Here is a 13,779-nt window from a genome sequence, read left to right as displayed (position 1 = left end):
CTGCAGTTTGTGCATAGCTGGAAAGCACATGACATTTCTGCCTTGACAGAGCTACTGTAGGATAACCATTTTGCCAAACTTGGCAGTGTTTGAGCTAAGCTTGGCTAAACGCAATAATTTATGGATACACAAATCAGAAACTGATGTCTGTCCACTCTTATTTCAGTTTATGCATGTAGTTCAGGAGGTGGTTAGGCTGTTGTTGGAGTACTGCTGCAAATGTAAAAAAGTTGAATAAAGCCTGTTGTGTCACCTGAGTCAGTGTTAGTCTGAAGGCCAGCAGCTCGAGGCTACATTACCCACTACCAGCATTAGACACCTGAATCTCTGGCTGAACTCTTAGCAATTGAGCTGCATTGTGGGTAATGTAGGCGTATAATGTGTGAAATATCTCAGTTTTTTTTTTTTTATTAAAAATATTTTTCACAAGTTAGAATTCATAAAGTGCTAAATTTAACTGTATAGCAGTGTTGTAATCAAGACCACCTAAACCGAGACCAAGTCAAGACCAAGACCAGACAGTATATAGCCTACCTAACATGAAAAAAATAATAATTTAGAAAGTTATTAGTTTAATTTAATTTCAACATGTGCAACTCTCAGCCTAAACCGGAGCAGACTACACCTGGTTATTGAGAGCAATGGAGTTTAACAACATGAAGTGTTTCCTGTGTATTTTTATTTTACCATTTTGATTCTACTCAATCCTCCACCTTATTTTAGTGTTTACTCACAAACTACTTTAATGATCACCTTGCTTTTTAAAAATAAATAAATAAATAAATAAATTCACAATCCTTAAATTGAACTAGTTTATATTCATTTGTTTTTTTGTAATGACCTGTTTTATAAATACTGAGGTTGATTTGTTGGAGGAACTTTGCAGCTGTCAGCTCGTGGTCTTGTGGTTAAACCTCGACCTGAACTCTCCCGTCCTCTCTTTAGTTTTCTGTGTCACACAGGTGTTTGCTCTACTTCTACAGACTGTAGAACAACTTTTTGAACCGTTTCTCAGCCACTTTCATCAATGTATTTAGTTCATTATGAAACTATGGTGGACAAATTAGACATTTTTAGGGTGATTAATGGGAAACTCTGTTGATATCCCAGCAGTTGTAGTCTTGACTGGTCTTGAAATAAAATTCTGAGACTGAGCCCAAATACAAATTCAGAGACAAGACAGAGACCTTGGTCAAGTGGTCTTGAGACTTGTTTCGAGACCAAGACTGACCTTGAGTACTACAACACAGTACAGGTGTATCTGTAAATGGACAGTGTCTGTAGATACACAAGGACCAGTTTTAAAACTGCTTGTCAGATTATTTTAATGTTGTCTCACCAGGTTTCCTTGTTCAGCCAGGAGGTCCCTGTGCAGCTCCCTCCTCCGGATGTGATGCTCAGTGCCGGATTTCAGTGACGTGGGACTCTCTGCTGCTGGAGGCTGGAGCTGCATACGTAAAGACATTGACAGAGTCATTAACAACCACAATCAAATGTTCAAGGCCAAGAATAGACCATGGCTAATGGCCTCTCCATGCCAACCAAGCTGTGTGTGTGTCCTCACCTTGAGTTTCAGTGCATTGAAGGTGTGTTTGGAGGAGCAGCTCAGCGGCCCCTCGGTGATCAGCTCCACAGGGTAGAGCAGCTCGTGGCTGTGAGCTCTCAGGGGACATTTCACCTCTAATCTGGACTGGCTGACCACACTGGGACCATTATTCACCAACTGGGACAGAGAGTTTCTTTGTTTTAGATGAAGATAAATCACTTTTCTTACAATATAAAGGATCTGTGTTTGTTTTTTTTGGTCTACTGTACAGAAATAAATGATTGTGCTGCGGAGGGGGGACTGAAACTTAGATTTCATGATTATTTTTTTTTTAATTACTATTTTAATACTCCTTTTAATTTAGAAAAAAGCATCCTTCCACCAATTTCAGTTTTAAAAGCCACTTCATATTAAATTCTGTAAAAAATATTAAAGGTCAGATTTAAGTAGTCTTTATGTATAGAAAATAGCAGAAATGGAATGCAACATACATAACTATGTTTTCTTTAGTTTATAATCACCTGAAAACAAGAATTGTTATGTTTTTGTTACCATCAAAAGAGCCTTTCAAGTTTACAGGAGCTGTGGGTCCTCTTCCAGAATGGACAAACTAAACACTGCACTAAACAAAGTGAAGGGGTTGCAATCAGCAAGAATTAAATTCTACACACTTCTATTGGACCTTTAAAAGTTAAATGTAAATGTTATTATCGTCATAAAAAAGGAAGAAATCACTTTTCATAATAATGAGTTGAGTTTTAATAATGTCTTTAATATTTTCATTAATTACCAGTTGAATTATATATTTTACAGAATTTATTTAAATAAAAATTTTCATGCAGCCCCATAATAACCACTGGACAACATTTAAAACAATTTAAAACATCACTGAAAACAGACATGGGAGAGCAGAGAGAATTGAAAATAAAATGCATAAAGCATGTGTGGAGGGTTTGTACCTCATAGACCTGCTGAAGCTCGGGGCCAATGTCCTGCTCTTCCCTCAGACTCTGACTAACACTCCAGTTGGGAGGAGGAAATATGACTTTGTCTGGACGAGAAACGCTGCAACAGAAAAACACAGGATTTGATGGTTATCTTGTCAGCAGCCACTGTAATAAGAGTGATTATTATATAACGCTAATGTCATGATGTAGTGGAGAAGCCTCACCCCTGCAGAATGACATCAGCCATCGCAGCCACCTCCAGCTCAAACAGCACCACCTCACTCACTGAGTTATTTGCATTTTTACTGAAACGGATAGACAGAAACATTTATTCAATTCAAGATGTCATTTAACACTTGCACAGTTATGTGAAATGTAGAAAATAATCATTAATAAAACATGCTGCTTCAAAACTAAATAAAACATTATACATCAAGACATTTCTTGATGTGACACCTGACACCCCCCTCACTGTACAGCACTGGACTAAAAGTGACTTACCTTCGTATTTGGAGCTCAAACTCTATGGTACTGTGAGTGTCCTTCAGTCTGGGCACAGTGAACCGAAGGCCAGCCCATAGCTAGGAAATGAACACATGGAAAAAAGAACACAATTCATCCAAGGGACAAGACAAATGGTCACATCATAAAAAAGATGTCTTGCCTTTGATTTACATTTGTTTTTTTGTTCTTTTTTTTTTACTATGCACTCAGTCAAAAGACACAAAGAACTCTTTTCCCTGCTGTGCACACATAGTAGGTAGTCATAAAAACACAATTCGGATCCAGCAGGCACTCTTTCTATGTGTTAGTTTGATGATTTGTATGTTTTGTATGTCATTCAAAAAGAATCTGACTGGACTAAATTGCACTCAGACACAAAAAAAAGGCCAACAACAACATGTGGGCACTGCTTACACTGGTACCAGACTTCATGGGGTTTCCCAGATCACACACGAGATAGCGGGTCTGGTTTTCTGCTTCATAGCTGCACGTCAGCTGAGTCAAACTCTGCAGAGGACACAAGCAAAACATCAAATACTGTCAACTCTTTAACTCTTTGATGGTCTGATTACTACATAACTAAAGACCTAAAATGTTTTTTGTTTTTTTTATTAGACATCCAAAAAAGTTTTAGACCAGTTTTTATGAGAAGGTTTATGATGTGTTTTCTGCCACAGGATGATTCCTGTTGTTTTTGTTTGGCAGATTTTTTATGCTGTGTTTTTATTCTGCTCAGATTTTGATGGGGATGTACACAAGCACTGTGCATTCAAGTGACACTTTGTTATTTGTAAGTTGGAGAACAATAATGATAACAATAATAATTCTTACAGGTAGTTTAAAAGGTATAGTCACAGCGACAGTTTGTCTCACCACATTGTTGCGTGCTATCCCGCTGTAGTCGGCCTCGGGTGGTAACACCACATAGAGCTCAGCCTCATACGCCCCTCCCTCTCCCTCATTCCTGGCATTGAAGGTGAGGCTTAAAGTGTTTTCATCGCCCAGGTACACCTCCTGTCTGTCACTGAGAGAGGAGAACCACAACACCATCACTATACTTAACTGATCCACTCTGCAGAGGTTGTTAACAGCCATTAATACAGACTAAGTTTCTGAGTTTCGGAATTCCCCAGATGATTCCCCAGAAGAACCCATAAAGGAGTATGAAATGTTCATCATTTAATATCATGAAAAACAACAGAAAATAAACCAGCATTTTTTAATTAATTGAGTTGAAAGACAATAAAATGCTATATAAAGCTGAGAAAAACCACATAGTCAATCAGTTAATTTTATGTCGATTCATCACTATGAATCACCCTTTTCATGTTGCACATGAAAAGGGTGATTTAAAAGTATTGATTAGTGATTTAAAAGTATTATTTAGTGCAGCTTAAAAGCTACTCAAAGAGGAAGAAGTTCAGACATGCCTGGAAACTCCAGTAGATGGTTTGTTCCAAACACGGCAAGTGGAAAGATTTTAAAATCAGAAATCTCAGAAAATAAATTATTAATTCTAGAAGAAATTCATCAACACTACTTATAAGAGCCATTATCTGCTTTGAAAAATTGCTCTTCAACTTTCTTCACATCTCTTCATTGAGCAGTAATTTAAAAAAAGAACATCGGAAACATCTTTAATAGTCAAGATAATAACTCCTTCATCGCATCAACAATTGGGGAATCATAAATTTAAGCTTGCGCTTTGTATCTAAGTCTCAAATCCAAGTCCTTTAGATTTGAACACAGATGAAACCCGGAGATGAGGAAAAAACAGAATCACTAAAATAATCTTTCCATCTTCATGATCAGGAGAAAAAGTGTCCAATGCAGTGTCCCATCATGCTCAGCTTTACTTTGGCCTTACTGCTTATTAGCAAATATTGGTATGCTAAGATGTGAGCATGATAAATATACCTGCTTCCAGCATTGTTAGTATGCTAATGATAGCATTTAGCTCAAAGCCACATTGTGCCACAACCATGACCGCAGGCTTTAATCTGGTTTTGTGTTGTTTTGTTTTTTTAAAAGTGGTATTTCCCATGAGTATCTATTACACAGTCATTATTTCAAAGCCTGTTTATCTACAGCAGTCAGAATGACTGAACATAGCGGCTTCCATTTTCAGCCAGTATTCTCTGGCACGGTTCACTTTGTGCTACCTCTGCCTCTGCGTTCACTTCAAGTGACTCGGTGCGGGGCATGACCAAAATGTCCACGAAGCAATTGTAAAAAAAAAAAAAAAAAAAAAGACGTAATGAAAAGCAGGGACGTGAAGTTTTTCCAAACAATGCATCTCTGTTTCAGACAGTCCCCAAAGGCCATTTTCTCCTGCGTGTCTGTCTGTGGTCGACCTGGGAAGTGACCCAAATCTGATCACTGTGATTTGTCTCAGGAAACAGACCCCCACCTTATTCCGCGTGTTCACAGTGACGCCCCTGTGTGCAAACATGCATTCAGTGGTGTAGTGATAAATCCTCTCGACACCCTCCAACTCCAGCCCTCACCCCACTAAAGAGCTACACTTTGTGGTAGTAAATTCATGTTACTATTGAACAGAAAGAGGAGAAAGGAGACTGGTTGACGGTCACAATCAGGGTTTTTCTTTCATTCCATGTTTCCTCCTCCCCTCCCCCCCTCGTCTTGAGAGGGTCTGGACGCAGTGACCCCTTCGCTAGGTAAGACAACCGCCAGATGAATTTAATTAGGCCCGGGAAAGTTTTGCGAATGCAGAGGAAGCAACACTGATAGCCTAACACCAACAATGAGCAGATGCTGAGAACGGACAGAACTCTGCAGAGTATGGTTGAGACGTTAACTGCAACTGAGTTTCATTTGTTGGGAAAATATAACAGCGGATCATGAAGCTCATGAAAGAATAATTGAAGCCAGAGGATACGACTCAAAAACGCCAGTGACAGACCTCTAGGTTGTGACTGTTTAACATCTCACTGTTTGAAAATTCTGTGCTAGCAACAGGAAAGTGCTGTTTCTTATAGTATGTCAGCGAAGGGAAATTTTGTTTAGTGAAAGTGCTGAATCATTCGTGTTTGGTCCTACAAATGCAGATCTTTGAGTTTTCATGGGAGACTTTTCTCGCACTGATTGTATTTCTGCAGCTAAGAGAAATCACATGGCCATGTAATGCAAAACACTCCTCATAGCAGAGCTGACTGGGAGGACAAGCTCATGAGTTCGCTTTGTGAATGGACTTACTGCCAAATATTTGGCTGACGTTTGTTCACAAACAAGATCAACAAGATGATTCATTAATGACAATAATAATAAGTGAGTGTGCCAAGAGTCATGGATCTGTGCTGCATATCTGTACATATCAGTGTGTGCATGTTCAGAGCTGTTAACAGCGTCTTTGCATTTGTGTCTGAAATGATCTGACTCACAGCATCATGTTTATTCCTTTTCATATCATTCATCAACTTCCTCTCTTTGATTATCTCCCACTTAACTCACTGTAGATAAAGTAAACTCTGCAGATAGAAACTTTATTTATATATCAAACATTATCAGTAGTTAACGCACTAGAGAAACTGACCCTGAGTTTAAAGGTTATCTGTTCAGTTTTAAGGTGGCATGCTTCGAGCTTAAAATTTTTTGTTTGAATGCATTTAATTCAGTAAAAAGATTTGTAATGCTGACCTTGTGCCTGCAGTTATTTATTGTGCAAGCCATAATGATCAGTGGAATAGCATTAAACTGTCCACAGACATGTTTATTGCATTGCTCATGTGCTAATAATGCACATGCAAGTACGTCTTGATGTGTGCATACATCAAAACAGGGACCCACTAATGAAAACATTGCTTCATAGCTCTTCTAGTCAGGGTACCTTTAAAGGGATAGTTTTTTTTTTAAGTGGATTTGTATGACGTACTTATGCATAGTCAGTGTGTTAGCTACAGTAGACAGTGGTCAGTGTGCTACCAGTTTGGAAAAGCAGACAAAAGTCTTGGTATGGAAGTAAAAGCAAAGCACTGCTGTGGAAAGGATCAGCAGAAAAAAACATGTTCTAGCCACAAAAAAAGGCAGACCTCAAAAAATCAACATTTGTTTAAGCTTACCCAGTTGATTCCCACGGCTTTACCTTGTCTCAGCCATAGAAGTTGCGTATCATCACCAAAATGGGAGCATGCTGTAGGTTGTTGAAATTTGTGTAGAAGTGTAGAGACTACTACGTTATGTACCTATCTGTTGTGTCATGGCACTGAGACAGCCCTATCCTCTGACCTTGGTTACCATAGTAATGATGGGCTGGTACCTGCTTTCTTTAACGTGAACATAAATCTGGACTCTATCTCAAGATGGAGTCAGCGTCTTTCACAAGATTTCCACTATCCCTACAGTGACCCCAAAACATGTGTAACCCCCGTATGTGGCATGCTTGAACAAAAAGTTCCCTTAGATAGATAACACTGACTATACATGAGATCCTCATACAGCCCCAATTCAGAAAACCCAAACGAACAACATTTGTTCTTTTATCTTTTTGGTAAGTACAGAAAATAATGGACTCTGAAGTGGAAACACCACAATGTGAAGAATTGTGTTGTCATTTCTTTAATTGTGCATGTTGTGCAATGTAATTTACTTATTATACTTTAAAATTATGGTTAACTGGCATGACCTGGTAGCCTTCAGGCACATACCATATGACCGCAACGATCTTTGTTGTGGCATCAATACCCTTCTCTCTCTGAGTGTTTCCTGTCCTTTTAAAGTCTGTTAAATAAATGCAAAAAATGCCAAAACAATCATCTAACAAGATAATGAATGACTTGACATCATTATGCACCCATTTTTGTTTTTTGCATATGTGATTATATCATTATCATATTTATCCTGTGTTGTATGGTTCCAAGCTTTTACTGCAGTAATGTTCTGCACTTATCAATAAGACAGTTAAAACTGCGCTAATCAATATTTTTTTTATATGAACCATTGATTAAATGACCATGTAGAATGTGAAATTGGTTGCTTGTAGTGATTACTCCCTTGCGTCAGCTCTGTGAAGCCTTTTAGCATCTCAGCTCGTTGTTTTGGTTTTACTGCCTTCAACTTTACGGTTTTGGTTTACTCTTAAAACTCTCACCAATCATGTTTTCAGCTGCAGGTAAGGTTAGCAAGTGAAAGTGCAGGCAGCAGCTTAAGTGGCAGATATTTCCCTCAGGGGTTGGTTGAGACCAAAACAGAACCAAAAGAGTGAATCTTTAAGTTCATTGGATGGATAGAAACACAACTCGAAATGAATTCTACCATTGCTGTCCCTAACAACCATACTAACTTTATGATAATGTTATGTTCACAGTTTGTTCTGCTTCCCTCAAAACTGGCTGAAAAACTGAACTAATACGGCTTCAAACATCGCGGTCTGTGCTGTGGCTATTTTATTTTTGTGTGGTTTGCTTTGTCTGTTCGGCCAAAGCTGCAACTGCTGCTTATGCTAACTATGCTAACATAGTTCTTGCTGTGTTTATTTTAACCAGAAACATAAAATGCATCTCAAGTTCAGCAGGAAAAAAGACAAACACCGGGTGTTTCACGTGGCAAATGTTTTTTTCGGTTGAATCTCTGTTGTGTTTTATGAGTCACAGACGGAGAAAACTGTGGCACACTGGCATTGCATGACTGGAGGGTTTAAGTTCTGTTTGTTGAATCGGGTAAAGTAATAGAAAGGTGATTTCCTCTCACCCATAAACAGCCAGCTTGAGGTCAGGGACACAGATGTTGTCTTCTCCACAATCGAGTTGAATCTGGGCCTGAGAGAGTGAGAGAGAGAGAGAAACAGAGAGAGAGAGAGAAAAGGATATAGATAAATGGAGGAAGAGGGAGGAGTGAGGGATGGTTATGATGGGTGAAAGACAGAGAGGTATCCAGGGAACCACAGTCCAAAGGTATGAAGCTCTCGAGGAAGTGGATGTTTACAGAAGCCGGCACACTAGACTCATGATTTAATGAAAGGATAAGAGGAGGATATGGAGTATACATATCCTGCGTGTATGAACAGAACTGTAACAACATTTCCAACAACCATCCTTTCATGTCTGCAGGAAAACGTAATATGTGCTTTACATGTGGGAAAGAAGAAAAGGACAAACAGAGAAAACATGGTGAAGGTTTAGGAGAATGAAAGGATGACGAATTACATCTAAACAAGTAGAGCATTTTTGCGGAGAAGCCTCGATCAAAAGGAGTGAAAACCTCACATTTAAACGAGAATAAGGCTTAATCTGCTCTTTAGTCTTACGTGACAGATGACTTGGTAGAAACCACAATAAAAGATAAATGTGATTTGATTTGACGGTATTGTCTTTTCGAGCGTGTCCCTTGAGATTTTTGCTTTATTCCTCTCTTTTCTCCTTTTACAGTCTCCACCATTTCTCGCATGTAGCTCCATAATGTCATTGTTGCCATACCCTCATCTCTCCGACATATGGGAAACATTAGATTCCAAAAGAATGCTAACGGAGGGCCACAGAGAGCAAAGAATCAGCCTGGCAATGGTTAACAGAGTCTCGGTGGAGATTCCTCATTCAATTCCCTGGTCTTACATTCACTCTATACTCAGGAGGCCATCGGTCATCTAACACCAAACAGACAGGAGCGCACACACTCTGTAATAGACTTACGAAGATCAAGTGATGAGTCCCAACTTATCTTCCCTCCCTTCCAACCACTTTTCATCTCTTTTTCACTTTCATCTCTTCATCTTCCCATATGTTTGATCCATGTGACCCATGTTTCCCTCCAGCTCTTAAAGGAAAAGAGCACAGCGTTGGTCAGCCTCAAGACATGGCACTGCATGATCAGACTGTGTTCACTGACTATGGGCTGCTACCAAATTAAAAATGGCTGGAAATTACTTTATTAAATGATATCCACAGTACTGTGTCAGATGATGTATCTCCTGACCAGTGATTAGTCTGTAATTATTCACCAACTACCTTCTCCTTCAATGGAACAGATGAAATAATCCCTTCTAGTTTATATTGTTGCATTTTAAATATTTTATATGGAAGATTTTTAAAATTATGTTAAAAAAATGAAGTCAAGCTAGTTTTCCCACACTGTCCTTCCTTGCGTGAGCTTGGTGTGTGGCAAATAATTGTTTGATAAAGTGAATGAAGCAGAGTGCAAAGATGTGAACACCAGCCAGTTCAAATAGTGGCGTAGTCCTCCACCCACTGAAAAAAGATCTGATGGATATTCCTTTCCTGTCACCGCATACAGTAATGACCTCAGGTCAGTGCTATCAGAAAACACACCTGTAGCATTACACGGAGGTATTAAAACTACTGCTGAAACACAATTGCTTCTGTGCGGTTGGTGAGGATTGTAAACTTTTAAAAGGAATCACTATGAAATATGACAGAATAATAATAAAATAAATGTCATCATATGTTGCGGGTATTTTTCAGTTTAAATGAAACTACATTTGTGGCAAGAAATCCCAAGAATCATGGGAGATTCAGTGGATGTGCAATTTGAACCCTGTGCAGAAAGGTGGACCCTGCCAGCAACAATAACAGCTACCATATAGAGAGTCATTTACAGAATGTATATACATCATATGGCTATTAGTGCAACACCATTAATAGTGTGGATAATTGGGTTTGACATCATGAAAATCTTGAGTGGTATAATTTTAACTGTAGGTGTGGTCAAAACTGTGGTCTGTTGCACTGCGACCACACCCAGCAGTGATGGAGCATTACACTGCAGTGCAATGCTCCATCACTGCCACATTATTAAATAGTTCAATAGTAGAAAAAACATGATTTTATAAAGTACAATCGTTTATTTGACTGTACTGTTGAATTTTTAATGGATTAAAAAAACTCACTGAAAACACACTCCATTTAAATCCATGCATGCGAATGGAGAGACACAGCAGCAGGGCTGTCCACAGCTATGAAGCCACTTCACATAGTGTATGCTAAACTGTCAGCATGGAGCTTAGTGACACTCTACACAATGTAAACTGAAGTGAAGCTTCAGGGCCCACAGTCCACTGGGAGCGTGGATGCTTTTTCTCAGTGTTCTCACCCCCTAAGCCTCCTGATCAACAGATGAAAAGCCAACTGAATGCTTTCATGCAAGGAGAAGGGAGAACAGCAACAGATGAACTTTACAGCGCTGCCTTCAAGGTTTCTCGTCTGAAAAAAGTTGGTACGCATAAGTATATGATGTACACACACACACACACCCACATCACACACTCGTTTCACCTTCTATCACTCACATAAACACGTGCACGTTTTCAGGTTCTGGCTCTTCCCTGGTGGAGGAGACCACTGGCAACATACATAAACAAACCACAACCAGATGTCTGAGAGCTGAGCACCACCCCACCCAAACGGAGCTGTCAGCCGTCCCTCTGTGTTTTTGCAGAGCCATGACTCGCCGGTCCTCCATAAACCTTCCAGCTCTTCGCATAGGAGACTAAAAACACTACCAACAGAGACCAGAGTGCAGTAATCAGTTCATGCTCTATCAGGGCTGACCCTAAACCTCTAACCATATGGGATTCAGCACTGTAGAGAGGCCTTAACATTTGATGTCAATTTTAAAATGGTGGCGTGTAACCTCCGTCTTTGCCAGTTAAATAAATCTCCTGCATGCAAAATGTAAACAGTGGAAGATGTACTGTGGTGTGGAGGGTGAAGTCAATCTGGTATAGTACAAAGAACCACTGCCATTTGTACACGATTTTAGATTGTTTTGTGAGAATTTTCACCACACCATCTGTTCTGCTCTCTCTGCACTGGTAATCGTTGTGGTGGCTATCTGTTTAGCTCATAAAATACAAGGCGTGTGGCCCTATAAGTGGTGTGGTCTAGATGTGGTAGTGTAATATATAGATACAGTTTACAACCCTACACACACATACATTTCAAGCTTTGGAGGCTGAACTTCCAAGAAGAAGTGAAACAGAGCAGTTCATGGGTTTCTAGTTTGGGGAAATACGTTAAAATAAGCAGTTATAGCACAGCTAACATTAGTGACATAATATTGCAAACTTGCTGGTTGTCATAGTGACTAAACATGGTATTTTTTTGCTGAGTTAATGTCACCGTTCATAAATACATAAATCACACAACAGCGTACTGGTGCTTACACTACAGGCTATAAAAATAACTGGACACTGTGTGCAACACTAAATACATGAGAAAAACAAATGAATAAAAAAAAATTAAACTGGCAACAATGCAATAAATGACTTTTCAAGGACTTTCTAGGCCCAAATTATCTCAAATGTTTGTGAAACAAATCAAGGTAATTACTGTTAGAGCACAGAGAATTAGCGGAACATTAATGAATTTTTATTATTTTTATTCCTACACAATATATGCAACACTTTCAATGACCCATGTCTATTTTTATTTTCGTTCAAGCCCTGATCTTCCCCCTCAAATACACAAACTTTCAAGGATTTCAAGGACCAGTGGGACCCACGTTCATGGGTTCATGTTCATGCATCGAACTGTCTGCCCCTTTATGTGGCTCTGATTGTAAGGGTGACTTTGTATCATGTATCATATACATACCTTTTGCTCTATACGCTGTTCTGTCTGATAATTCAGGACTGGTCTGAGGCCGTGCTCGTCCACTGCAGCGTGAGGATCCAGACTGAAGTTAAGGCTGATGTAAATGGGAGATAGTTTATCCCGAAACTCGTCTTCAGCCTGCCACAAAGAGAGAGAAGTATGTGACACAAATCCAAATGTTATCTGTTGGATGGATTGAGAAAACTTTGTGTGTTAATGTGCTGTGTTTTTTTTTTCTCAATCTTCTGAAATGAGCCAACACTTTAGAAAACAACCAAAAGATGATTAGAAATTTGTCATCGTGGTAGACATTTCCAGACTTTTAGTGCAGATTATTGCGAAACTCTGCTCCAAGAAAGTGTACAAGAAAAAAGTCACAAAATCAAAAGCAGATGTTCCAGAAACTGTTGGCCTAAACGAAGGATTTAGTCTGTTTTCAGTTTCTGTAAGACGTGACATGAATTCTGTTGAACTGTCCAAAATGATGTGTGAAGGAGTAAAAAGAAGAAATGGTGTACAAACAGAGTGTTGAGAAGAAGTGTTGACTGACAGGTGAGTGGCAGTTTCTGTCACAGAGCAAAGTGCTCTAATCATCATGTCCTTACAGTGAACATCTACGCGTATGACTTAAGTGTTTTTGGCAAGCATTAACTTTGATCAGGTCGCCACTGAGTGATGAGAAGATTGGTATTGTAGTCGTTTCACCTCAAACAACACTTCAAACAGCAACTTCAAACCCGCCTGTTAGGAAATGACGTTAACCTCTGTCCTACCCGCGACTTAATTACATTCACCTGGTGTCACAGGTGCAAAATAGTCTGCGGTTAGATGGCTCGAATGAAAACCAGCAGGGCTCCGGCTCCTGAGGGCCAGGATTAGGAACCGGAAAATTTGTAGATGTAAAAGGCATAGGCTTGAGATGATTGGCCTGAGAACTATTAAGCGCACAATACTTGAGACTGAAATGAAAGGAAAAATCGGTTTATTTGTCATAGCTGCTAATGTGCATGTTTCTACGGTGAGATGTGTGGTCATCTGGCAACAGCTCTGTGATGCAGTCCAAGCAGATAGTCCTTAAAGACCAAAAGTTTTATTGTCCCTGTATTATCTGACGCTTTAACATTTAACATTTCTTTAACCTGACCTCATTGGATGGATACATGGAGCCATCTGTGAATAAAAAAAGAACTGGTACTTTCAAAAAAAATACCTGGCAGGT

General features: G+C 39.3%; 1 protein-coding gene across 1 annotated transcript in view; it reads right to left on the bottom strand.

Moving 5' to 3' along the window:
* The window catches only part of LOC104933214 (integrin alpha-5), a 39,921-nt gene that overhangs the window by 5,539 nt on the left and 20,603 nt on the right, over positions 1 to 13,779 (bottom strand). Inside the window, exons 18-26 of the mRNA XM_010748605.3 lie at positions 12,561 to 12,698; positions 8,704 to 8,771; positions 3,871 to 4,021; positions 3,412 to 3,504; positions 2,995 to 3,074; positions 2,718 to 2,798; positions 2,506 to 2,611; positions 1,565 to 1,723; positions 1,340 to 1,447 (exon numbers count right to left, since the gene is read on the bottom strand). Of these exons, the coding sequence (XP_010746907.2) occupies positions 1,340 to 1,447; positions 1,565 to 1,723; positions 2,506 to 2,611; positions 2,718 to 2,798; positions 2,995 to 3,074; positions 3,412 to 3,504; positions 3,871 to 4,021; positions 8,704 to 8,771; positions 12,561 to 12,698 (984 nt within the window). The remainder of the gene's footprint in view (positions 1 to 1,339; positions 1,448 to 1,564; positions 1,724 to 2,505; positions 2,612 to 2,717; positions 2,799 to 2,994; positions 3,075 to 3,411; positions 3,505 to 3,870; positions 4,022 to 8,703; positions 8,772 to 12,560; positions 12,699 to 13,779) is intronic.

This window comes from Larimichthys crocea, chromosome I, assembly GCF_000972845.2.
Source record: "Larimichthys crocea isolate SSNF chromosome I, L_crocea_2.0, whole genome shotgun sequence".
NCBI classification, from domain to species: domain Eukaryota; kingdom Metazoa; phylum Chordata; class Actinopteri; family Sciaenidae; genus Larimichthys; species Larimichthys crocea.
The sequence above is the reverse complement of the archived record's forward strand: the minus strand, read 5'-3'. Positions and strand labels throughout refer to the sequence as shown.